Consider the following 27,985-nt stretch of genomic DNA (forward strand, 5'->3'; position numbering starts at 1 on the left):
TGCGTAGATAATTTTTATTTTGTGAAAAAATCCGTTGTTACTTATCTCATATTTCTTTTCAATATTGGTTTATAACTTTGTAATGAAGCATTTCTAAGCAAACTCGATACAAGAATTTTTTCTTATTTCCACTAGTAGAATATGCTCCCGCAATTTGTCGGTTAAAACCCGGGACACCCTGTATACAGGGTGTTTCCTCTAAACTGTAGCACTTAGAATATCTCTGCTTCCTTTGATGATATGAAAAAAGTCAAAGGACGAAAATTGTTCGATTCAAAGAGACTAGTACTCTGGTAAGAAAATTATTTTTTTAATGTGACCTTTCACAAGATATCAAGGTCATCAACATTTTTTTAAACGAGATGGTATATTTTCCTTAGCGAAATGATGTAGCTTGTAAAAAAACAAATTCAACCATACAGAATATGTTGACCTTCATTTGCACGGAACATACTCAACGAATCGTTTCCTGATCGCTGGATTGGACGTGGTGGAAGAATTTCTTGGCCGGCTCGATCACCAGATCTTACGCCTCTTGATTTTTATTTATGGGCAAGTTTAAAAAATAAAGTTTACAGTACAGAAGTAATCTCGCTTGAAGATTTAAAGCAACGAATTACTAATTCAGTTACTGAGATGCAACCAAATTTTCAGGAATGTCGTACTGTAACAAATTCTGTACTACGTCGATGTCTAGCTTGTATCGATGCGCAAGGACAACATTTTGAAATGCGTCACTAAATCATTGCGTAGATAATTTTTATTTTTGTGAAAACATCCGTTGTTACTTATCTCATATTTCTTTTCAATATTGGTTTATAACTTTGTAATGAAGCATTTCTAAGCAAACTCGATATAAGAATTTTTTCTTATTTCCACTAGTAGAATATGCTCCCGCAATTTGTCGGTTAAAACTCGGGACACCCTGTATACAGGGTGTTTCCTCTAACTGTAGCACTTAGAATATCTCTGCTTCCTTTGATGATATGAAAAAAGTCAAAGGACGAAAATTGTTCGATTCAAAGAGACTAGTACTCTGGTAAGAAAATTATTTTTTTAATGTGACCTTTCACAAGATATCAAGGTCATCAACATTTTTTTAAATGAGATGGTATATTTTCCTTAGCGAAATGATGTAGCTTGTAAAAAAACAAATTCAACCATACAGAATATGTTGACCTTCATTTGCACGGAACATACTCAACGAATCGTTTCCTGATCGCTGGATTGGACGTGGTGGAAGAATTTCTTGGCCGGCTCGATCACCAGATCTTACGCCTCTTGATTTTTATTTATGGGCAAGTTTAAAAAATAAAGTTTACAGTACAGAAGTAATCTCGCTTGAAGATTTAAAGCAACGAATTACTAATTCAGTTACTGAGATGCAACAAAATTGTCAGGAATGTCGTACCGTAACAAATTCTGTACTACGTCGATGTCTAGCTTGTATCGATGCGCAAGGACAACATTTTGAAATGCGTCACTAAATCATTGCGTAGATAATTTTTATTTTTGTGAAAAAATCCGTTGTTACTTATCTCATATTTCTTTTCAATATTGGTTTATAACTTTGTAATGAAGCATTTCTAAGCAAACTCGATACAAGAATTTTTTCTTATTTCCACTAGTAGAATATGCTCCCGCGGTTTGTCGGTTAAAACCCGGGACACCCTGTATATGTTTTGTATTATATTTTGCATGCGAGAAACGAAGCCATCTACCGGACAACTCGACATCTGAATGTTAAAAATGATATATAACATAGACATAATATGCGAATATTAGTTATATAACATCGCATCTTTCAGTTATATTACTGTTATGTTATTATAACCAGTGTATAACAGAGCAATATAACAGTTTTATAACGCAGTTATATTGCAGTTACAAAGTAAATTATGCAACCTCAACATTAACAACATATAACAGTTGTTGTGTTACGCGTTACTTCTGTGTTATATAATAGTTATATTTTGTGTTTGCTGGGGTAATAGCGATATATTGAAGAATTATCGGAAGAGAGTGTCTAATGGGGAGTAAGACATTCGACATAATGGCGCAATCTTAAATTTATCCTTGACACTATACCTCCCCCACCAGTGTGAACACCGAAAGACTTCGAGGCTCGTCGTTTGTCCGCCAAGTATAAAAGTACCGATTGTCACTGATGGTAGCATTCGTATTTCGGCAGACAAGCGATAAAGTCCTCGCAAAAACCTTCTCCAACCAACACAATGGCGGCTAAGGTACGTACAATCGAGTATTGCTAGCTGTGGACTTTCAAATTTTGATTTCTTATTATTCAGTTTGCAGAATAATTTGAAAACGCGTCGCACAGTGGGGAATTTTGTCAAAAATCGAAAAATGAAGTTTCGAGTTAGGGTCTATTGTCCTTGAGAATCGATAAAGGACTGTTCCCTGGATAGAATCCCGTTGCCCTTAGTCCCCTAGTATTTTAAGTCGAGCAGGTGTGTCAGTTGAAAGTAGGCCTTTATGGGCGACACACGTTTCTCGCGCATTGCGTGAATATTTTCATTGAACTTTGAGCGTTAATAACTTTGTAAATAAAAGTGATAATCAAGTTTTGCAAAATGGATGCTCTTCCTGGAGGATCGTAGAAGATTTTTCTTATTTACATTTTTGAAATAACGCTTGTCGTGTTTGTTTTACGACACGTAACGATAGTCCGACAAAGTTTATATTTTCCTAAATTAATATTTACTTCGTGTAGACTTTAGTTGCAGATCCCGCTAGATCCCGCGTTCTTTTCTTTTTCATCTTGTAGTCTATACTATTAGCAACTAAGATTCACAATAATTAGCTGCTACTATCTGCTACTCTTGTTATAAAGTTATTACAACCACCTTATTACTTTTCTCGATATATCTCGAAAAGTATTCGGAATATCAAAAAATGTTTTATACAAAAGTTTCATGGTAAAAACGCCCGTATTTAATGAAGTTAATAAAATTTTTGAAAAATAATTGTTTACATAAAAAATTTTTATTGACGTCATTAAATAGAGACATTTGTACCATGAAATTTTTGTATAAAACATTTTGTATTTTTTTTAAACTTATAAAAATAAACTCTACCCTGCACCATTATTAAGTCTAACATTATTTTTCCAGACATTCTCGAATCTGATTCGTAATCGGCAACCCCGAACATTCATTGATATCGATATTGACGAGTATTCCATGGTTCGCTACACTATATTAAGACCGCCATTTTGTTTTTGCAAATTTACATATTGGATTCGTGACCGGCAACCTCGAAAACATAAGTCTGCCAAGTTTCGTGCGAATCTGACGACTCCTCGATTTGTGGCCACGTCTCAGCGGAAATTCCGCACTGTGCGTCGTTCTAAAATTCAAGATCGATATATTGAAGAGGGATTCTTTCAGCTGTTCCTGATCGCCTGCGCGTTCGCCGCGGCCAACGCCGGCTACGTCGGAGTGCCATCCGCCCTGCAGTACCAGGTCGCGCCGATCGCGCACGTGCAACCCCACGCGATCACGTCGACGTCCGACAACATTTTGCGCAGCCACGGCAACTTGGCGCAGGTGGCCACGCAGACCAAGACCATCGACACGCCCTTCTCCAGCTCCAGCAAGACTGACATTCGCGTGAGCAATCCGGCGTACGCGTACGCGCACCTCGCTCATCCGGCCACCCCGCTGGCGTACGCCGCAGCCGCCGTGCCGGCGGTGCACGCCGCTCCGGCCGCTCTCGGAGTCGCCTACTCGCCGGCCGTCGAAGTCTCCCACATGAGTTACAGCAGCCCCATCGGAATCGCCTACTCTTACTAAATGAACACATCATGTCACACACACACGAACATACGCATATATAAAATACTAGAGTATATATATATATCTTACTCCTTAAATTAATATTCCTCAGACTCGTTACCACTTATTACTTCTTAAATAAATTTATAAATAAATAGACATATTCTCTCATTTATTTATTTTATCATTTATATTCGAGTGTTTCTGAACATACGCATATATAAAATACTAGAGTATATATATACCTTACTCCTTGAATTAATATTCCTCAGACTCGTTACCACTTATTACTTCTTAAATAAATTTATAAATAAATAGACATATTCTCTCATTTATTTATTTTATCATTTATATTCGAGTGTTTCTGAACATACGCATATATAAAATACTAGAGTATATATATACCTTACTCCTTGAATTAATATTCCTCAGACTCGTTACCACTTATTACTTCTTAAATAAATTTATAAATAAATAGACATATTCTCTCATTTATTTATTTTATCATTTATATTCGAGTGTTTCTGAACATACGCATATATAAAATACTAGAGTATATATATACCTTACTCCTTGAATTAATATTCCTCAGACTCGTTACCACTTATTACTTCTTAAATAAATTTATAAATAAATAGACATATTCTCTCATTTATTTATTTTATCATTTATATTCGAGTGTTTCTGAACATACGCATATATAAAATACTAGAGTATATATATACCTTACTCCTTGAATTAATATTCCTCAGACTCGTTACCACTTATTACTTCTTAAATAAATTTATAAATAAATAGACATATTCTCTCATTTATTTATTTTATCATTTATATTCGAGTGTTTCTGAACATACGCATATATAAAATACTAGAGTATATATATACCTTACTCCTTGAATTAATATTCCTCAGACTCGTTACCACTTATTACTTCTTAAATAAATTTATAAATAAATAGACATATTCTCTCATTTATTTATTTTATCATTTATATTCGAGTGTTTCTGAACATACGCATATATAAAATACTAGAGTATATATATATCTTACTCCTTGAATTAATATTCCTCAGACTCGTTACCACTTATTACTTCTTAAATAAATTTATAAATAAATAGACATATTCTCTCATTTATTTATTTTATCATTTATATTCGAGTGTTTCTGAACATACGCATATATAAAATACTAGAGTATATATATACCTTACTCCTTGAATTAATATTCCTCAGACTCGTTACCACTTATTACTTCTTAAATAAATTTATAAATAAATAGACATATTCTCTCATTTATTTATTTTATCATTTATATTCGAGTGTTTCTGAACATACGCATATATAAAATACTAGAGTATATATATATCTTACTCCTTGAATTAATATTCCTCAGACTCGTTACCACTTATTACTTCTTAAATAAATTTATAAATAAATAGACATATTCTCTCATTTATTTATTTTATCATTTATATTCGAGTGTTTCTGAACATACGCATATATAAAATACTAGAGTATATATATACCTTACTCCTTGAATTAATATTCCTCAGACTCGTTACCACTTATTACTTCTTAAATAAATTTATAAATAAATAGACATATTCTCTCATTTATTTATTTTATCATTTATATTCGAGTGTTTCTGAACATACGCATATATAAAATACTAGAGTATATATATACCTTACTCCTTGAATTAATATTCCTCAGACTCGTTACCACTTATTACTTCTTAAATAAATTTATAAATAAATAGACATATTCTCTCATTTATTTATTTTATCATTTATATTCGAGTGTTTCTGAACATACGCATATATAAAATACTAGAGTATATATATACCTTACTCCTTGAATTAATATTCCTCAGACTCGTTACCACTTATTACTTCTTAAATAAATTTATAAATAAATAGACATATCTCTCATTTATTTATTTTATCATTTATATTCGAGTGTTTCTGATACTATTTCTTAGATATTCATGATAAATTAGCAATATTTCGCGATGATTATGCAATCGTCTCTTATTATCAAGGTATAATCGCGTCTAGCTTTTCTAAGTATTTACTACGGATCTATTTCTTGATTAATCTGTTTAAATCAGTTGCGAATTATAGATAAGACGTAATAGAAATTATGCTATATTCTGTAAGAAATGCCTATGAATTAATTTTTGCTTTTTGAAGAAATTTGCGATAAAAAAAATTAGGTGAAGTGGGGAAACTTATTTAAAAAAAATGAAGCCCAAGTTTTTTATTTACGGGATTTTATTGATTCGTATCGAATAATTTCTAGAATTTGGAGGGAAATATTTGCGCGAGGGAATGTTTTGACAGGATTTCATGAATTTGACATTTAGGAAACTACGTACGAGACGTGTCAGTGAATTATGTACAAAAGTAAAAAGGGTGTGTTCTGTGTGTGAGACGGGAGATTGCTGGTGACGGCATGTTTTACACCTCATTCAGCGTAAGATTCAACCTAAAGCTTAAGTCCGCCATTCCATCCCCCATTCCATCCAAGATTGTCATCACCCCATCCTCCGTTCCATCCGACAGCTTTGGGCTCGGCAACGGTCCACGTCAACGGCGCTGCAACAGAATTTCCATGAATGCCAGGTTTTAGAAATGGAAGAGAAGAAGGAGAACGAAGAAACAAACTTGTATCTTTTTTGCAGCCAATTATTCAGAGAAATATTAGTCCTACTAAAGGAATATCAAAGTTTCGTCTAGAATTGGGTAGCCGCAGTTGCAAAATTGTTAGAACGATATTGTGTCTCGTTTGTTCTCTTAAGGGGGGAGCCTGCTTTAGAACGCTGAACATAAGGTATATTTTACGAATTGTTTTTGGAGAAACTGTACAGCGGATCATTATAAAACTTTGATGCATTTATTAGTACATGTTTAAAGATAAAAAAATTATTTTTGATTTGAATATATCGCTTGCAGAGGTCGTCCTGGAGGCATCTTAGTGCAGCCGGCATTGTAAATTGGTGAGCATTCTCCTGCCTCTAAATTTCGTCCAAACTGAAAAATTGAAATATCTTCTCGTTATTTATGAATTCCCATCGTCGATGAACCAAAGAGAGAAGAAAAAAGTTGAAAAGTGCCAAAATGGTGGAGCTTAGAACACAAAAGTACGATTTTTAGGCAAAGTTGTTGAACTTTTTCATGCAAAAGTAATTGTTTAACTTAATGTTTTTATGAATATTAAAGGTTCATCGACGATGGGAATTCATAAATAACGAGAAAATATTTCAATTTTTCAGTTTGGATGAAATTTGGAGGCAGGAGAATGCTCACCAATTTACAATGCCGGCTGCACTAAGATGCCTCCAGGACGACCTCTACGGGCGATATAGTCAAATCAAAAAATAATTTTTTTGATTTGAATATATCGCTTGCAGAGGTCGTCCTGGAGAAATCTTAGTGCAGCCGCGTCGCCGGCATTGCAAATTGGTGAGCATTCTCCTACCTCCAAATTTCGTCCAAACTGAAAAATTGAAATATCTTCTCGTTATTTATGAATTCCCATCGTCGATGAACCAAAGAGAGAAGAAAAAAGTTGAAAAGTGCCAAAATGGTGGAGCTTAGAACACAAAAGTACGATTTTTAGGCAAAGTTGTTGAACTTTTTCATGCAAAAGTAATTGTTTAACTTAATGTTTTTATGAATATTAAAGGTTCATCGACGATGGGAAGTCATAAATAACGCGAAAATATTTCAATTTTTCAGTTTGGATGAAATTTGAAGGCAGGAGAATGCTCACCAATTTACAATGCCGGCTGCACTAAGATGCCTCCAGGACGACCTCTACGGGCGATATATTCAAATCAAAAATAATTTTTTTGTCTTTAAACATGCACTAATAAATGCATCAAAGTTTTATGCATTTATTAGTACATGTTTGAAGATAAAAAAAATTATTTTTTGATTTGAATGTATCGCTTGTAGAGGTCGTCCTGGAGAAACTTAGTGCAGCCGCGTCGCCGGCATTGCAAATTGGTGAGCATTCTCCTGCCTCCAAATTTCGTCCAAACTGAAAAATTGAAATATGTTCTCGTTATTTATGAATTCCCATCGTCGATGAACCAAAGAGAGAAGAAAAAAGTTGAAAAGTGCCAAAATGGTGGAGCTTAGAACACAAAAGTACGATTTTTAGGCAAAGTTGTTGAACTTTTTCATGCAAAAGTAATTGTTTAACTTAATGTTTTTATGAATATTAAAGGTTCATCGACGATGGGAATTCATAAATAACGAGAAAATATTTCAATTTTTCAGTTTGGATGAAATTTGGAGGCAGGAGAATGCTCACCAATTTACAATGCCGGCTGCACTAAGATGCCTCCAGGACGACCTCTACGGGCGATATATTCAAATCAAAAATAATTTTTTTGTCTTTAAACATGCACTAATAAATGCATCAAAGTTTTATGCATTTATTAGTACATGTTTGAAGATAAAAAAAATTATTTTTTGATTTGAATGTATCGCTTGTAGAGGTCGTCCTGGAGAAACTTAGTGCAGCCGCGTCGCCGGCATTGCAAATTGGTGAGCATTCTCCTGCCTCCAAATTTCGTCCAAACTGAAAAATTGAAATATGTTCTCGTTATTTATGAATTCCCATCGTCGATGAACCAAAGAGAGAAGAAAAAAGTTGAAAAGTGCCAAAATGGTGGAGCTTAGAACACAAAAGTACGATTTTTAGGCAAAGTTGTTGAACTTTTTCATGCAAAAGTAATTGTTTAACTTAATGTTTTTATGAATATTAAAGGTTCATCGACGATGGGAATTCATAAATAACGAGAAAATATTTCAATTTTTCAGTTTGGATGAAATTTGGAGGCAGGAGAATGCTCACCAATTTACAATGCCGGCTGCACTAAGATGCCTCCAGGACGACCTCTACGGGCGATATATTCAAATCAAAAATAATTTTTTTGTCTTTAAACATGTACTAATAAATGCATCAAAGGTTTATGCATTTATTAGTACATGTTTGAAGATAAAAAAAATTATGTTTTGATTTGAATGTATCGCTTGTAGAGGTCGTCCTGGAGAAACTTAGTGCAGCCGCGTCGCCGGCATTGCAAATTGGTGAGCATTCTCCTGCCTCCAAATTTCGTCCAAACTGAAAAATTGAAATATCTTCTCGTTATTTATGAATTCCCATCGTCGATGAACCAAAGAGAGAAGAAAAAAGTTGAAAAGTGCCAAAATGGTGGAGCTTAGAACACAAAAGTACGATTTTTAGGCAAAGTTGTTGAACTTTTTCATGCAAAAGTAATTGTTTAACTTAATGTTTTTATGAATATTAAAGGTTCATCGACGATGGGAAGTCATAAATAACGAGAAAATATTTCAATTTTTCAGTTTGGATGAAATTTGGAGGCAGGAGAATGCTCACCAATTTACAATGCCGGCTGCACTAAGATGCCTCCAGGACGACCTCTACGGGCGATATATTCAAATAAAAAAATAATTTTTTTATCTTTAAACATGTACTAATAAATGCATCAAAGTTTCATAATGATCCGCTGTACAGTTTCTCCAAACAAATTCGTAAAATTATACCTTATTTTCAACGTTCTAAAGCAGGTTCCCCCCTTAAACTATTACGCGATATGTTCCGCAATGTTTTTATTTTTTCATATATAAAAAAGTGCTCGTACCTTTAATGAGGGGAACACTTTTTATTTCAAGAGGAGCAATTTTCACTGCAACAGGAGCAGGTGCAATTGCAATTTTTTTCACAAGAGGCGCAGGAGCAATCCAGCCACCATGGACGACGACCAGAAGGCAACAGAGTACCAAGAACTGCAAGCAGATAAATACATCATACGTTTTTAAAATCTAAAATCGTTTAATTAATATATATATTAATTATGTTTGAAGTTTATATAAATTAATAAATGAATCAATAAATTAAAATCCTGGTTTTACTTGCGTCAATTTGTGTCCAGTCTACATATCGCAAAAGCGTCATAACACGCGTGTATTTTTCTTGAAATTAAATTAGCATTAGGTTTAATTTAAATGAGGATTAATAATTGTATGATGCATAAGTTACAGTAATCTTTGTTTCCGTAGGTAAAACGACAATAATGCAAATGATATGCGACAGCAATTCAAGATACGCGAAAGAGAAACTGAAAGTGTCAGTCTTCCATCAAGTCTTATAAATAAATGTAACAAATAATAATCTTGCGCAGATTTCTGCTTGCTCCGAAGAAAACTTACTTTGAACATGATGCCTTGTATTCTATTTCCCGTTGAAGCACGAGGAACGAATTGAATGCTCTGTCTAGCATCTAACAGCCTATTTATACGCATGCTGCGGCAAACCTGTCTAGTACTTCGTGCATTTTTTCCCAAAAACTCGGTGCCGTGTATATGCATACTTAGCGACTCTATGTTCATAGTAAGGTATTATTGCATCACATAGTTGTAAATGTATTACATCCTGTTAGATAAATTGCAAATCTTTAATGACCTTGCAAAGAAGAAAACATGTGCGTTTCCGTTTTTTTTTAGTTAATATGACATAGTTTATTCATTTATTTATCAAACAATGCAAAGTAGTTTTCACATTCCTTTTCATTCAATCACAATTTTGTAAGATATACGGTTTCATTGTTTCATAGCGAAGTATTAGTTAGATAATGACAATATGTCGAAGAAATTCTTTTAAATTTTGTAAATGAAATGGAAAGAAAAGATGGTCACACATAACGGGCGCAGTTTGCACTTGGTAGCAATTCAAATTCAAGGCCACACAATAGAAAGCAGATTTAGATTCAATTAAATTGAATTAATCACAATTAAAACTTGAATTTAAAAAACAAGTTTGCATTTATGAGGGCACTCGATTGATCGATCGATAGATTGGTATTTAAGTTTTATCACTTCTTAAGTTGCTATTTTTTCAAACAATTAAAATTTTTTCAATGATCGGTGTTCTATGTGCATTTATTATAATGTTGTTTCATGTTTAATTAACTTTAAGTAATTTAATGTATAAAAATGTAACTTAGAATAACAATCCACACCTGCATGTACATACCCCGACACACTATAACACAATAAACAATTTATATATCTTCTGTTATTAAATAATTAATTAAAAGTATTATATATTGTGATATAAATTTATTTATACGTACTTTTGCATACTAAAACATACGCTTGATATTTCTCATGCGACTTTGTAATTTATGTAAAACTACAATGTGTAACATATTTCTCGCGCTTTATGTTATGAATATTGCATCATATATTACAATCTCTACTATGCTTACGATTGTCTGACGCAAACTTCTATCAAGTTGCACCGCTGTCTTTTAATTGACGCATGTTATAAATGCGAGTTATCTAGCCAAACTCGTTAGTTGTTACTACGTCATGTGCGAAGACGCGTGTAACGGAAACACACAGAGAGCCTGGAAAATGTCTTTTCAATTTTAAATTACATCGATTTGATCAATTAATTTGAAGCTGGTCTGGTTTAGAATCTTAATTTAATTGTGATTCAGTGTAAATTGGAAAATTTCTTTTTCTTGCGAACAATTATCGATTTAAAATGTTACGATTGTATGCAAGACGTATTTGATTAAATATTCTTCTTTAGAGATACGTTATTTTACGCACTTTGTCATGTTTTATGCGATTTCGTACGCTAAATGTATTTAAAAAAAATTAAATCCGAGCTTTTTATCTACGGAATTGTATTCTTAATTCGTGTGTTTTGGTGCTCATCAATAATTTATTATTAACAAACAATTATTAGTAATTAACAAAAGTTTATCTAAAGCAGATTAAATGTTAAAACAGATTAAAAAATCGTTTTATATTGAAGAATGTAAAATCATTTGGGGATGCGTTAAATTGCATATGGCGGAGCTATTTTCTTTATGATTTCCCATATATGGTAGATCGGGCCGGAAAAGCCGTGTGGATAGTCTTCGCAAAAATGCAATCCGATATTTGTGATAGTTTCAGAAATCAAAAATGGCACTATAAAATTTTTGACAAAATGCTATTGTTTTAAACTTTTTCAATTATTGCATACTTTTAACTTTTTTGTATGGAACATTTGTTACGATCGATCGATTATGGCGATTTTGCGAAAAAGAAAGCGAGACAGAACTCCCATAAGTTTTGAGAGAGCGATAACTTACACAACTCATGACCTTGCGCAACATGCGTATTTGAACCATGCTCCTGTTAAAGAACAAAACGAAAAGAAACGGTGAAGGTGACCCACATGTGTGGGACATAATGAGGCTGAGGATTGGAACTGGACCACGCCCTTTCCTCATATCAACTTTATATATACAATAAATTACACAAGACCTTCCAAATTTATATGTATTTGGGTAATTTCGTAATATTTGTGAACCGCAATATAATATTTATAAACCACGGAAAAAGAGTAATAAAAGATAACTGCTTAAAATTCATGTAGTGAATTCGTAGTGATCAGGTACCTTGATCTAAAGGATAGGCGATTAGAATTTATATTCTAATCACATGTTGGAGATGTTAGATAAAAACAGAAAAAAGCAACAACGAAACAGTTACGATTAGGAAATATGAAGCCAGAAATTTTTTCATATATCAAAACTTAAAATAGAAAGAATATAGACACTAATGTTATTATTTTTATAACTTCATACCTATTAAACGTATTAATGTTTTAAAATTATCTAATATGTTATAAATAATTGATTATGTCTAAGTATATAGTATTATTGTCGTATATACATATAATTGATATATGCTTTATTAACAAGTTACTTTTATATATTTATCAGTATTAAAACATACATATGCTTTGTTATAAGAGCTTATAATACAAGTACTGATATAATATATAACAAATAATTTTAATATTTAATATTTATACATTTTAACACGTATATATACTCTATTTATCCCCTATATATATATAACTTTTATCACATTTATAATCATAATTTATGTACGTGTCATACATGGAAAGGTATTATATGCAACACATCAACTGTTTGAATATCATTTGAATATCCAGACAGAGAAGATTCAACGGAACTTTTATCTGAATATAAAAGAAGGTACATAAATATATGTACATTGTAAGATTACTGATGTAATTTATAACGATCAATATCGTTATAAATTAATATTGTCTTAAATCACTTACATTATATTTCTTCAAGTAGTTTTTTGCGGTCTACTGCCAAAAATGGCGCTCCCCACTCTTACATTTGTACTGCCAAGCTCAATCTATAACAGAAAATATATACATAACGTCATATAATATACATGTTACTTAAAATATGTAAATGTTAAAAATATGCAACTCTATTCATAATTATATTGTATCCAAAACTCACTGCATGCTCATAATCATTAGACATTCCCATTGACAATTCGATATTTTTAATGTCCATGTTCAATTCTTTGCATATTTTCTCTCTACAACTTATCAAACGAAGGAAATCAGGATTCGGTCCATCTGCGACATTATATCCAAACATTCCTATTGTCATGAGGCCCAGAAATTTCAAATGTGGACAGTTATCTAGAATATACTTGACGAGAGTCGACACCTCTACAATGTCACAGCCATTCTTCTCTGCAATCATTTATATGTAGAATTAGCAAATTATCTTGCGAGTTAAAATTAAAATGCTATCATTTGACAAATATGAAATATTAAATTTGACAAGTGTCCTTACCTTCCTCTTGACTCGTGTTGACTTGTACCATGATATTCAACTTGCTGTCCTCGTTCTTCCGAAACTTTGGCCACGAATTGTTAAGCGCACTTGCAAGTTTGTCATTGCTCACCGTTTCTATCACGAATAAATTTGGCACATTTAGAACCTTGTTGACCTTGTTCCTCTGTAGGTTGCCTATGAAGTGCCAGCGAATCTCCTTGCACGTTTCAAGAATCTGTGGATTGCAGGCCTTATCCAGTAATTCATTCACATAGTTCTCGCCAAAGTGCCTTTGACCAGCTTGATATGCGGATAATATCAATTCCGGGGATTGCAATTTGCTTACAGCTACCAGTCGTGGCTCGTAATATCGATGTTCCTGCAGAGAACGATTGGAATGATTTCTTGATTTTGTATGACTTAACCTTTACGTTAATTCTCCAAATCCAAAAGTTTTATAAGTATTTTTTTATAAATATTAAATGTACATGTTTCATTAATAGTAAACGCTAAATAGAGAAATATATATATTTCTCTATTTATATAGTATTTATATAGTATATATATTTCTCTATTTATATAGTATATACCGATACTCTTTTTGCAGCAGCTTGTAGTATTTTATCATAGATCGATTTCAAATTTGCTGCCACTTCTACCATGTTGTTTCCTGTATCGGTAATTAAATGCGCACACTACTTTGTTTTCCTTATTTTTAAAGTAATCTGAATTTCCACCCTTTTTATTTGTTGCCAGGGATGCGTCTGTCACTTTCCGCGCATAATATCATTTTTCATTCTACCGAATCTTCTCCGATCAGCTAGATCAGCTGCTCGTCTCGCGTGTCAAGAGTCAAACGGATTATAGAGACCTCTGGAGGAAAGGCAAAAGATCACTGCAGTTCACAATTTTATGTAATCTATGGTAGATTGGTTGTAGCCCATACAGCACCGATTAATACAGAAAGCTTTCAGGAAGGTTTTAAAACCATTTCAAGATTTCACATTTCATATGCAACATTTCTCAAAGGATTCCGCAATATGTCATACGAAATGTTGCAACAGAAATGTTTCTAAAACCTACCACGTGCAATAAATTTGAAAAAATGTTAATATTGTAAAAAGTAAAATTATATATATATACCTAGACCAAGTATTCGATCTTTAGTGAAGCTAACCGGTTGACAAAAAAATGCGTTATCTTCACGTATCCTTTTTTTCTTTCAAATATAAGCGTTGGTTGAACAGAGAATTATATATCTATATAATTCTTTCCCATACAGCACCGATTAATACAGAAAGCTTTCAGGAAGGTTTTAAAACCATTTCAAGATTTCACATTTCATATGCAACATTTCTCAAAGGATTCCGCAATATGTCATACGAAATGTTGCAACAGAAATGTTTCTAAAACCTACCACGTGCAATAAATTTGAAAAAATGTTAATATTGTAAAAAGTAAAATTATATATATATACCTAGACCAAGTATTCGATCTTTAGTGAAGCTAACCGGTTGACAAAAAAATGCGTTATCTTCACGTATCCTTTTTTTCTTTCAAATATAAGCGTTGGTTGAACAGAGAATTATATATCTATATAATTCTTTCCCATACAGCACCGATTAATACAGAAAGCTTTCAGGAAGGTTTTAAAACCATTTCAAGATTTCACATTTCATATGCAACATTTCTCAAAGGATTCCGCAATATGTCATATGAAATGTTGCAACAGAAATGTTTCTAAAACCTACCATGTGCAATAAATTTGAAAAAATGTGAATATTGTAAAAAGTAAAATTATATATATATACCTAGACCAAGTATTCGATCTTTAGTGAAGCTAACCGGTTGACAAAAAAATGCATTATCTTCACGTATCCTTTTTTTCTTTCAAATATAAGCGTTGGTTGAACAGAGAATTATATATCTATATAATTCTTTCCCATACAGCACCGATTAATACAGAAAGCTTTCAGGAAGGTTTTAAAACCATTTCAAGATTTCACATTTCATATGCAACATTTCTCAAAGGATTCCGCAATATGTCATACGAAATGTTGCAACAGAAATGTTTCTAAAACCTACCACGTGCAATAAATTTGAAAAAATGTTAATATTGTAAAAAGTAAAATTATATATATATACCTAGACCAAGTATTCGATCTTTAGTGAAGCTAACCGGTTGACAAAAAAATGCATTATCTTCACGTATCCTTTTTTTCTTTCAAATATAAGCGTTGGTTGAACAGAGAATTATATATCTATATAATTCTTTCCCATACAGCACCGATTAATACAGAAAGCTTTCAGGAAGGTTTTAAAACCATTTCAAGATTTCACATTTCATATGCAACATTTCTCAAAGGATTCCGCAATATGTCATACGAAATGTTGCAACAGAAATGTTTCTAAAACCTACCACGTGCAATAAATTTGAAAAAATGTTAATATTGTAAAAAGTAAAATTATATATATATATATATATATACCTAGACCAAGTATTCGATCTTTAGTGAAGCTAACCGGTTGACAAAAAAATGCATTATCTTCACGTATCCTTTTTTTCTTTCAAATATAAGCGTTGGTTGAACAGAGAATTATACATCTATATAATTCTTTCCTTTTAATCAACCATTTGGAGGAAGAAAAAGGGAAATATATAATATAAGAATGGCTCTTTGTCAATGTGCCAACAATTGACGCTTTTTAAAGGGAAACTTGGTGAATACTTGGTTTAGCTATGTATGTGCATATCTATATACATCTTATATATATTATGTATTTTTTTCATTAAGCATATTTATTATATTAATTAGATTGCAAATATTAAATAAAAACGTACAATAAAAATAATAAATACATTTTATATATAATTTTGATTATAACTTTTTAGTATTTGCAATCTTCTGATACTCGTATAATAAATTTAAATATAATTTCTGAAGTATTTTCAATTGATTTGAATAAGAGCTTTGTAATTTGTGTGCAACATCATAGGAAAGTTTCCAAATTATTTCAATTAACCTTCAGTAACATATCAAAAAGATTTCAGCTATTTTAATAATCTTTCGGCAATATTTCAGAAAGGTTGCAGATTGATCTATGCCTTTCGGCAACCTTTCTATAAGGTTTTGAATGCAAGTGTCGCGGACATTTTGCTATTCCGGAGTTGTCTCATAACTGTTGCAGAAACATTTTGCAATGTTTATGAGATGCTTTCATCTGTCAGATGAAATACTTCTGAAATATTTCTGAAATGTTTTCGTGCTGTATGGGAGAGAAGTTCCTAGAAGTTCTCTAGCGTGTCCTAGTAGGAAAGCGTGCGGCACTGCTCGACTGCCTTCTGAAGTCAGTCGACTGCCTACCATCGAACGATGTATTGGAGTCTGTCGGACACTCGAGCGAAATTTGTGCGGTTCGCGATTTATATATCGTAGATATTTCTGAAATGTTTTCGTGCTGTATGGGAGAAAAGTTCCTAGAAGTTCCCTAGCGTGTCCTAGTAGGAAAGCGTGCGGCACTGCTGGACTGCCTTCTGAAGTCAGTCGACTGCCTACCATCGAACGATGTACTGGAGTCTGTCGGACACTCGAGCGAAATTTGTGCGGTTCGCGATTTATATATCGTAGATATTTCTGAAATGTTTTCGTGCTGTATGGGAGAAAAGTTCCTAGAAGTTCCCTAGCGTGTCCTAGTAGGAGAGCGTGCGGCACTGCTGGACTGCCTTCTGAAGTCAGTCGACTGCCTACCATCGAACGATGTATTGGAGTCTGTCGGACACTCGAGCGAAATTTGTGCGGTTCGCGATTTATATATCGTAGATATTTCTGAAATGTTTTCGTGCTGTATGGGAGAAAAGTTCCTAGAAGTTCCCTAGCGTGTCCTAGTAGGAAAACGTGCGGCACTGCTCGACTGCCTTCTGAAGTCAGTCGACTGCCTACCATCGAACGATGTATTGGAGTCTGTCGGACACTCGAGCGAAATTTGTGCGGTTCGCGATTGTATATATCGTAGATATTTCTGAAATGTTTTCGTGCTGTATGGGAGAAAAGTTCCTAGAAGTTCCCTAGCGTGTCCTAGTAGGAAAACGTGCGGCACTGCTCGACTGCCTTCTGAAGTCAGTCGACTGCCTACCATCGAACGATGTATTGGAGTCTGTCGGACACTCGAGCGAAATTTGTGCGGTTCGCGATTTATATATCGTAGATATTTCTGAGATGTTTTCGTGCTGTATGGGAGAAAGTTCCTAGAAGTTCCCTAGCGTGTCCTAGTAGGAAAACGTGCGGCACTGCTCGACTGCCTTCTGAAGTCAGTCGACTGCCTACCATCGAACGATGTACTGGAGTCTGTCGGACACTCGAGCGAAATTTGTGCGGTTCGCGATTTATATATCGTAGATATTTCTGAGATGTTTTCGTGCTGTATGGGAGAAAGTTCCTAGAAGTTCCCTAGCGTGTCCTAGTAGGAAAGCGTGCGGCACTGCTGGACTGCCTTCTGAAGTCAGTCGACTGCCTACCATCGAACGATGTACTGGAGTCTGTCGGACACTCGAGCGAAATTTGTGCGGTTCGCGATTTATATATCGTAGATATATTCACGTTCGTACATGAGCGAGATCCTCGGAGATTTGTCTAGTTGTGAGTAATACGTTTATTATTCTCTTAGTACGTACTCCCGCGTATCCGTTCCGAGTCTGTGCGATTCTTGAAGAGATGAAACATGGCTCATCCATGGCGTCGCGAATATCTTGTGCACTGCTGCTGCTCCTGAAATCACCGGTGAAGTGTCCGTGTGACCAGGAAGCGAGACCGATTTTGGTTGAATACCTTGTTCGATACCGTCAGGTGCGAGAAGGCCGGCTGCTGATCTCCTGCTTTCATTTATTCGTGATTAAACATGAGCGTCAAAATATGATGATGGACACGCGACATACCCAGATCTGAAACTGGTGACATTACGTCTCCGAATTACATTTCTTTGCATGTGGTTGAAAGGAGTTTCAGAGACGCCCACGAACAAAATTGTCGAGGAAAGTTATCGTCTTCATCGCGTGAGAAATGCTAATTTTCTGCCTGACTTAACCTACAGTTTCTACGCTTTCTGAGAATAATCGATAAGTGAGATGAGAAGACTTGGAAACTCTGTCGAGTATAAAGCACAATATATTAGAGGAAAGTCCCCGATTATGAGATACCATATCGATTTTGCCGAATGTAAGGAAATCTATAGGCAGAATTTAAAAATTTAATACGTTATCTTGAAGAGAATTTAATAAGCTTTAGGTTGGTCAAATGAAAAATCTAATTTAAATATTATTTTTTCTGAAAATTAAACAAATTTGAAAAAAGAGCTTTACGTGATCGGTGAGTAGAGATCGCACGAAGAGACGCGATAACGTCTCGAATATGTGATACCTAATTAAGCGTTAAGTAAACGATGCGTAGCATCAAAGATAAATCGAAATAGATAATTCAGTAAACTGTAATACAGTAAATCAATAATAATGATGTAATAAAATAATATAGAGGAAGTCTCCGATTATGAGATACCATATCGATTTTGCCGAATGTAAGGAAATCTATAGGCAGAATTTAAAAATGTAATACGTTCTCTTGAAGAGAATTTAATAAGCTTTAGGTTGGTCAAATGAAAAATCGAATTTAAATATTATTTTTTCTGAAAATTAAACAAATTTGAAAAAAGAGCTTTACGTGATCGGTGAGTAGAGATCGCACGAAGAGACGCGATAACGTCTCGAATGTGTGATACCTAATTAAGCGTTAAGTAAACGATGCGTAGCATCAAAGATAAATCGAAATAGATATTTCAGTAAACTGTAATACAGTAAATCAATAATAATGATGTAATAAAATAATATAGAGGAAGTCTCCGATTATGAGATACCATATCGATTTTGCCGAATGTAAGGAAATCTATAGGCAGAATTTAAAAATTTAATACGTTATCTTGAAGAGAATTTAATAAGCTTTAGGTTGGTCAAATGAAAAATCTAATTTAAATATTATTTTTTCTGAAAAGTAAAAAAATTTGAAAAAAGAACTTTACGCAGGATCGAGAAAGTGTGCTCCTAATATAAGATACCTTGAGAAATCGGTGTTAAAAGTGCAAAATACATCAGTATTGCAAGTAAAAAACTTTATTAGATAGTTTTATAAAAATACTGCTGCCACAGCCTTCGCCAAATCTTCACGATTCCACTGTCGACGCTTCCTCGAACCTCTAACCTCCATAGTCAGATTCTATAAAAATTAAATACACAAAAATTCGTAATATAAATTCGTATTAACTTTTCTCTAACCTTAAGTAGTATTTTCTTTCATTTTATTACACTACATAATCTTCATATTCGAGCAATAATTATCTCATATTAAGAGTACCCTGAATGTCTCATTATACGAGCCACACGCCTAGCGGTTCCGCGATCATGAAATCTAACCTCTACAATTAAGCAATTCAACAAATTGCGTATTTTCCTGTTACTATGATTCTACTCTATCATTGCATACTGAATTTATTGCCAACCATTTCCTTATTATATAATAAACAAGGTTTACAGACTTACCTCAAGTTCCTTTGACATGTTCACAATTTCACAAATCTTTTCTTGCAAGGGCTAAACGCAATAACGAACAATGAATTTTTCACTAAATACATTTTACACCAAGAGTAATAAGTTCATGGTGGAACTAACAAATGGTGCTCACTAGTTTAGCAGAAACCCCATTATCTCGTAATAGGGGATTCTCCTCTATATTATTTTTTCTATTCAATATTTATCACCAGGAAAGGAATAGAAATAGTCTATTAGTTCTTTTATGTTATCTAAATGCAAAGTGTTGCATAAATTTGCAATTTAATGTTTGTTATATAATGATATACAACTTCGAGCGTGCGATAATCTTCCTCGATATTCTCGAAGGAAAAGTCACTTTACAATCGACCGGGAAAAAGAACTGTAAAGAAAAGCGGACAATCGATATGTTTTCGTGATGCCGTGTACTTGTACAAACCAGTACGGACCGGTGCTGGTATAAGCAATCAATAAGTATGCTGTGCATTTCACCTAACCTGACGCAATCTAACCTAACTTAATAATTTACATCGTCCGATATATTGTAGTGGAAGTTGTTTTGTAACCTGTGATCAATCAGACAAATGCAATCTGAGCATGTGCCGATCAAGTGACACGATCAAGGTACCGAACGAGATTGCCGCTTTAAAACTAGTTGGCGAACTTTGCCGTCCACATGGAGGACGTTAAATTAGTCCTGTGATTAGTTTTTTTATTTTATATTTTTATTTCATTACATGTTTAATAAGCCAACATCTTACGCACATAGTTTGATTTACAGTTTTTATACAGAGTATCTCAAAACCGCTGGTAATAATTTAATGGTCTCAAGGAAAGATCTTAAGGATCTCTATGGAACATTCTAAGATAAAAATACTGATGCGAACAGGCTGCGAAGTTGCTATAATATTATAGGTTTTAAATAAGAAATGATTAAAGTTCACTAATGACGGACCTGAAATTTTGCGCACTCAGGTGACAGTTTAAGTGTTTAATATAACTATAAATATAATACTGAGTACGCGAAATTTCAGCTCTGCCATTAGTAAACTTTAATCGCTTCCAATTTGAAAACTATTAGCTTCAATATTTTCGTATTAGAAATTTTGTTTCAGAATTTTCCTTAGAATCTGTCTTTAAAATTATTATTGGTGATTTTGAGACATCCGGTATAATGAAATCCAAAAGTATCAATTGATTCAATTGAAGTATGTCGTTGAATTTCAGAAAAAATATATATATGTACAATTGGAAAAATAAGTATCTAGTACTATTTTAAACATTTAAAATATTTTTGTCGAAGAAATCCGAAATCAAACCGAAACGGCCATTTTATTGGGTTGGCCAAAAAGTATTGCGTTTTTTTTATATAAATAAAAGGCGAATTTTTCATGGGAAACAAAAACTTTATTAAACAATATATTGTCCATTTTGTTTGATTATCTTTTGCCATTTTTCAGGCAACTTCATGATTCCGCGCTCAAAAAAGTTCTTATCTTTTTCAGCAAAAAACAATTCCAACAACGATTTGATATCCTCATCAGCAGTCAAGGTTTTACCATTCAAGGCGTTTTGCAAAGAACGAAACGAATGGTAATCTGATGGTGCCGGGTCTGGCGAATATGGTGGATGTGGTAACGCATCCCATCCAAGTTGCAACAATTTTTCACGAGTGACCAAACTTGTACGTGGTCTAGCGTTATCGTGGTGAAACACAACACCCTTGCGATTCACCAATTCTCGACGTTTCTGTTTGATGGCATCATTTAATTTATCCAGTTGACGACGGTATACGTCTGAATGAATGGTTTGATTCCTTGCAAGCAGCTGAAAATACACAATACCTTTAAGTCCCACCAGACTGACAGCATAATCTTTCTTTGGTGAATATCTGCTTTTCAAGTGCTTTCAGCAGGTTCATCACGCTTGCTCCACGATCTTTTTCGTTTGACGTTGTCGTAGACGATCGATTTTTCGTCGCCCGTTATCATACGTCTCAAAAATGGATCATTTTCCTCACGTTTCAAAAGAGAATCGCAGATGTCAATACGCTTAGTGAGATGAATTTCTTTCAGCTCATGTGGTACCGAAATATCGAGCTTACTAATGTATCCAAGTCGTTTTAAATGGTTTTCAACACTCGATTTCGATGTGTTAAGATTCTCAGCAATCTCTCGTGTCGTTAAACGCCGATTGGAATCGATCAGTGCCTTTATTTTGTCATCATCAATTTCGATTGGCCTTCCTGAGCGTGGTGCATCTTTCACATTAAAATCTCGAGATCGAAATTTAGTAAACGAATTTTGACACTGCCGCAGTTTTAAAGCATCTTCGCCATATACATCAGATAACTTTTTATGAGCTTGCACGGCGTTTTTCCCTTTTCGGAAGTAATAAAACAAAATATGAGGAAAATGTTCTTTTTGATTTTCCATTTTGAAATCGACGGCAAAGAAACAATTGTTAACGAAATCGTGTGCTTTCTTTTTGTAAAACGAGCTTGAACTGTGAGTTGTTAACCTACATAATGAATTTGCGGTTTAGAATGAAGTTAGTTACATTTGAAGACATGTATGTCCATCTATTGGAAAAAAACGCAATTACTTTTTGGCCAACCCAATATATATTAATATAATATATAATATATAATATATATAATATTGGGTTGGCCAAAAAGTATTGCGTTTTTTTTATATAAATAAAAGGCGAATTTTTCATGGGAAACAAAAACTTTATTAAACAATATATTGTCCATTTTGTTTGATTATCTTTTGCCATTTTTCAGGCAACTTCATGATTCCGCGCTCAAAAAAGTTCTTATCTTTTTCAGCAAAAAACAATTCCAACAACGATTTCATATCCTCATCAGCAGTCAAGGTTTTACCATTCAAGGCGTTTTGCAAAGAACGAAACGAATGGTAATCTGATGGTGCCGGGTCTGGCGAATATGGTGGATGTGGTAACACATCCCATTCAAGCTGCAACAATTTTTCACGAGTGACCAAACTTGTACGTGGTCTAGCGTTATCGTGGTGAAACACAACACCCTTGCGATTCACCAATTCTCGACGTTTCTGTTTGATGGCATCATTTAATTTATCCAGTTGACGACGGTATACGTCTGAATGAATGGTTTGATTCCTTGCAAGCAGCTCAAAATACACAACACCTTTAAAGTCCCACCAGACTGACAGCATAATCTTTCTTTGGTGAATATCTGCTTTTCAAGTGCTTTCAGCAGGTTCATCACGCTTGCTCCACGATCTTTTCGTTTGACGTTGTTGTGGACGATCCATTTTTCGTCGCCTGTTATCATACGTCTCAAAAATGGATCATTTTCCTCACGTTTCAAAAGAAAATCGCAGATGTCAATACGCTTAGTGAGATGAATTTCTTTGAGCTCATGTCGTACCCAAATATCGAGCTTACTAATGTATCCAAGTCGTTTTGAATGGTTTTCAACACTCGATTTCGATACGTTAAGATTCTCAGCAATCTCTCGTGTCGTTAAGCGCCGATTGGAATCGATCAGTGCCTTTATTTTGTCATCATCAATTTCGATTGGCCTTCCTGAGCGTGGTGCATCTTTCACATTAAAATCTCGAGATCGAAATTTAGTAAACGAATTTTGACACTGCCGCAGTTTTAAAGCATCCTCGCCATATACATCAGATAACTGTTTATGAGCTTGCACAGCGTTTTTCCCTTTTCGGAAGTAATAAAACAAAATATGACGAAAATGTTCTTTTTGATTTTCCATTTTGAAATCGACGGCAAGCAAACAATTGTTAACGAAATCGTGTACTTTCTTTTTGTAAAACGAGCTTGAACTGTGAGTTGTTGACCTACATAATGAATTTGCGGTTTAGAATGAAGTTAGTTACATTTCAAGACATGTATGTCCATCTATTGGAAAAAAACGCAATTACTTTTTGGCCAACCCAATATATATTAATATAATATATAATATATAATATATATAATATTGGGTTGGCCAAAAAGTAATTGCGTTTTTTTATATAAATAAAAGGCGAATTTTTCATGGGAAACAAAACCTTTATTAAACAATATATTGTCCATTTTGTTTGATTATCTTTTGCCATTTTTCAGGCAACTTCATGATTCCGCGCTCAAAAAAGTTCTTATCTTTTTCAGCAAAAAACAATTCCAACAACGATTTGATATCCTCATCAGCAGTCAAGGTTTTACCATTCAAGGCGTTTTGCAAAGAACGAAACGAATGGTAATCTGATGGTGCCGGGTCTGGCGAATATGGTGGATGTGGTAACGCATCCCATCCAAGTTGCAACAATTTTTCACGAGTGACCAAACTTGTACGTGGTCTAGCGTTATCGTGGTGAAACACAACACCCTTGCGATTCACCAATTCTCGACGTTTCTGTTTGATGGCATCATTTACTTTATCCAGTTGACGACGGTATACGTCTGAATGAATGGTTTGATTCCTTGCAAGCAGCTCAAAATACACAACACCTTTAAAGTCCCACCAGACTGACAGCATAATCTTTCTTTGGTGAATATCTGCTTTTCAAGTGCTTTCAGCAGGTTCATCACGCTTGCTCGACGATCTTTTTCGTTTGACGTTGTCGTAGACGATCGATTTTTCGTCGCCCGTTATCATACGTCTCAAAAATGGATCATTTTCCTCACGTTTCAAAAGAGAATCGCAGATGTCAATACGCTTAGTGAGATGAATTTCTTTCAGCTCATGTGGTACCGAAATATCGAGCTTACTAATGTATCCAAGTCGTTTTAAATGCTTTTCAACACTCGATTTCGATACGTTAAGATTCTCAGCAATCTCTCGTGTCGTTAAACGCCGATTGGAATCGATCAGTGCCTTTATTTTGTCATCATCAATTTCGATTGGCCTTCCTGAGCGTGGTGCATCTTTCACATTAAAATCTGCAGATCGAAATTTAGTAAACCAATTTTGACACTGTCGCAGCTTTAAAGCATCTTCGCCATATACATCAGATAACTTTTTACGAGCTTGCACGGCGTTTTTCCCTTTTCGGAAGTAATAAAAGAAAATATGAGGAAAATGTTCTTTTTGATTTTCCATTTTGAAATCGACGGCAAGCAAACAATTGTTAACGAAATCGTGTACTTTCTTTTTGTAAAACAAGCTTGAACTGTGAGTTGTTAACCTACATAATGAATTTGCGGTTTAGAATGAAGTTAGTTACATTTGAAGACATGTATGTCCATCTGTTGGAAAAAAACGCAATTACTTTTTGGCCAACCCAATATGTCTCTTTTAAAATCGAACAATTTTTAACAGAGAATGTTTTCTCTAAAATGGTATTTGTTAACTACATATTTGTTAATATTTATAACATAAATTTATTAAAGCGTTACAGGATGCAGATTATATCACAACATTTGTCGACTTAATACGTTATATACCAAGTTACAAATGCAGTTACAAACGTTAACTGCAGATTTTCCGAGCTTTTCGTAGACAAAATCTAATTTCTATTTATTTTGCGCTATCTTGCTGCATACTATATCGAATTGAAATTGAAATAACCGGATCAGAATATATTTCTGATTTAATCAGCAAAAACAAAATATACATATATTAATGGTTTATCAATTTATTGATGATATGCATATTCGCAATTGTTTTCATATATACTTTTATATACGTGTCAAAATGTGATACTATTCTGAGAGTTGTACTTTACCACGATTATTTTAACAACTTTTCACAAATTGCGTCTACGATGCAATTGTTTATCTCATGCATATAATTGTAATGTATGTATACATCTTACATCTTGTATATATGTATCGGAAAATTTATATTATATTAGATTCTAGACGTTATTGCAGAATGATTATTTACTTTATTTACAGATGTTTTATTTTCAGAAATACATTTATATTTAATTTATACGTACGATTATACAAAATTCATTGACGTTTACATGCCATTATGTCTTCTGGCATTATAGTCAATGCGTTAAGTGTTCTGTCGCATGTGTTTGACAGACTTCTCTTTCTTTCTCTCAAATATTCTGTCTTTATCTACTGTCTTTATGCAGTAAGATATAAATTAGCGAAAAATCTTACAAAATACTACGTCTACTTGTAGTTAGAATAAATAAGATAAATAAATATCCTTTAAACACTTGAAATAGCGTCCTAGAACGGACTGCGGCCTTTAGAAGAGATTAGCTAGCTGCTTGCTAGTCTGATAGAGGATTTGCAAAATGCAAAATTGGAACCAATGGCAGTTGTCAGCCGGCGCTGTTACGACCTCAGTGCCGCAGCCGCCAGTTAATTACACTGCAGCACCAGGCGCAGATCCTATGGCCCTCATGCAGAGCTATATGCAATATTATAATCAACCAGTAAGTACAAATTTAGATAAAGATAGTATTTATAAATGCATGTGTAGAATGATTCATTACAATTAACGGAGTCCAATTTTCTTGAAATTAAATTCAATGTTTTATTACGGTATTGTTTGTTGACGACATAAAGATAGCATAAAGATTTTGTGGAAATAGTGGTTTTAATAAAACCTTTTCTTGGGTAAAACTTTAGAAAAGCACATTCAAGGCAATAATGATTATTGTTAAAAATACTGTAGGTTTATATAACTTTATAATTTTGTGTAACAATCATCATTATTTTCTTTTAACTGAGATAAAAACTGTTATGGGCATCAATAAATCGACTATAATCATGATTTTAAATATAATATTTCATATCTTTTTATATTAGACGCCTAGTGGATACACACAGGAGCAATGGGCTGCTGCCCAACAACAAGGTTGGTCTCAGTGGCAACAATGGCAACAACAGTATCAACAGTGGCAAGCACAGTATGGTGATAAGGTATTATATGCATAATATGTAATATATTTTATGTGCATAATATATATTATATGCACATATAACTGAATATTTAACATGTAAATACACATATAAACAGATATACTTCTTTAAAGAACATTTTTAATGCTAATAATAATTGAATTATTAGCAGGATTTATTGTGACTTATTTTGTAGGAAAGAATTATATAAATTATATCAAATTATAATATAAATTATTTTAATTATATTATCACAGGAATGCGTAAAAGTCAAAAAAGTTTACATATTTGATCTCAGTTAGATTTTGAATAAAAGAAAGATTTTTGTTACAAATTTCTTCACTTATTGCATCATACAGATAAATATAAGCAGTTTTATTGTAAATATGATTTTCTTTTAAATCGAATTTGAGTAATAAAATTGAGAAAAACTCAATAAATTAGCATTAAATAATATAAAATATTTTGATATAAATTGATGATGATAATGGTGATGATTTTAGCTTTCAGTAATGGTAAAAATCTCTATGCACACTAAATCTCTTTTCAGTATCAAGAGACGATGAAACAATTATCGACACAGAATATGAACTTCACCGGCCAAGCACAACTTCCACCAAATGTGCAGCTACCGCCTCTTCCTAAAGAGGATGCACGACCTCCCTTACCACCCGCTACTACAAATACATATCAGTTTGCTATGCCACCCCCTCACCAAAACAATCTTCCGTTATTCCCCGCAAAAGAATCCGCGAGCAACGTAGTGCCTCAACCAAACGCGACAAATCACCCTGTAAACCCACCTCTGCCTACGAGTCAGCCACCATTGCCATCCGAAATTGGTGAAAATAGAGAGAATATTTCGGCCGAAAAATGTGATAATAATGTAATCAGTGAATCCAGCGGTGATAAAAAGTTGAAACCCGAAGAAGACGAGTTGACCGAGGCTGAGAGGACATTTGATGAGCAATTCAAACAGTGGGAAGAGCAGTTTAACAAGTGGAAACAACAGAACGCTAATCATCCAGACAAGGTAAGTACTACC

At 33.8% G+C, this 27,985-nt stretch overlaps 3 protein-coding genes across 6 annotated transcripts in view; 2 read left to right on the plus strand and 1 right to left on the minus strand.

Annotated features, from left to right (window-relative positions):
- The first annotated feature begins 2,999 nt into the window (after nucleotides 1–2,999).
- Nucleotides 3,000–5,711, plus strand: LOC105274781 (cuticle protein 76). Its single transcript, XM_026974903.1, has one exon. It carries the CDS (start codon nucleotides 3,201–3,203, stop codon nucleotides 3,810–3,812), a length of 612 nt encoding a protein of 203 aa, XP_026830704.1. The 5' UTR covers nucleotides 3,000–3,200; the 3' UTR covers nucleotides 3,813–5,711.
- Nucleotides 5,712–6,048: 337 nt separating this feature from the next.
- Nucleotides 6,049–14,358, minus strand: LOC105274810 (pyridoxal phosphate homeostasis protein). Of its 3 annotated transcripts, XR_003407433.1 has the most exons (6): nucleotides 14,090–14,358; nucleotides 13,518–13,878; nucleotides 13,173–13,414; nucleotides 12,980–13,062; nucleotides 9,471–9,615; nucleotides 6,049–6,390 (listed from the first exon to the last, which is right to left on the minus strand). XR_003407433.1 is itself a non-coding variant. In XM_026974901.1 (5 exons), the coding sequence occupies exons 1-4, from the start codon at nucleotides 14,159–14,161 to the stop codon at nucleotides 12,991–12,993; spliced, it is 747 nt and encodes a 248-aa protein (XP_026830702.1). In that variant the 5' UTR covers nucleotides 14,162–14,357; the 3' UTR covers nucleotides 12,559–12,874; nucleotides 12,980–12,990. The 3 variants fall into 3 exon arrangements, 2 of the variants coding, with proteins under 2 accessions (XP_026830702.1, XP_026830703.1); XM_026974901.1 differs by lacking the exons at nucleotides 6,049–6,390; nucleotides 9,471–9,615 and adding an exon at nucleotides 12,559–12,874 and having other exon boundaries at nucleotides 14,090–14,357; XM_026974902.1 differs by lacking the exons at nucleotides 6,049–6,390; nucleotides 9,471–9,615 and having other exon boundaries at nucleotides 12,559–13,062.
- Nucleotides 14,359–17,937: 3,579 nt separating this feature from the next.
- LOC105274784 overlaps nucleotides 17,938–27,985 on the plus strand; it is a 29,014-nt gene continuing 18,966 nt past the window's right edge. For both annotated transcript variants that reach the window (XR_003407414.1, XM_026974801.1), the window contains exons 1-4: nucleotides 17,938–18,136; nucleotides 26,259–26,471; nucleotides 26,848–26,961; nucleotides 27,491–27,973. Coding sequence is in view for 1 of the 2 variants with exons in the window: in XM_026974801.1 (XP_026830602.1) it covers nucleotides 26,331–26,471; nucleotides 26,848–26,961; nucleotides 27,491–27,973 (738 nt within the window). In the remaining variant the exon portion in view is untranslated. The remainder of the gene's footprint in view (nucleotides 18,137–26,258; nucleotides 26,472–26,847; nucleotides 26,962–27,490; nucleotides 27,974–27,985) is intronic.

Source organism: Ooceraea biroi, chromosome 14, assembly GCF_003672135.1.
Source record: "Ooceraea biroi isolate clonal line C1 chromosome 14, Obir_v5.4, whole genome shotgun sequence".
In the NCBI taxonomy this organism is placed as follows: Eukaryota; Metazoa; Arthropoda; class Insecta; order Hymenoptera; family Formicidae; genus Ooceraea; species Ooceraea biroi.

Excerpts from the sequence above, each read along its gene's own strand:
- LOC105274781 (XM_026974903.1), top strand. The coding sequence starts at position 3,201 with ATGGTTCGCTACACTATATTAAGACCGCCATTTTGTTTTTGCAAATTT.
- LOC105274810 (XM_026974902.1), bottom strand. The coding sequence starts at position 14,161 with ATGGTAGAAGTGGCAGCAAATTTGAAATCGATCTATGATAAAATACTA. Across the intron at positions 13,879-14,089 it reads CTGCTGCAAAAAGAGTATCG|GAACATCGATATTACGAGCC; the intron begins GTATATACTATA and ends CGTTCTCTGCAG. Across the intron at positions 13,063-13,172 it reads CTAATGATTATGAGCATGCA|ATTGAGCTTGGCAGTACAAA; the intron begins GTGAGTTTTGGA and ends TTTCTGTTATAG.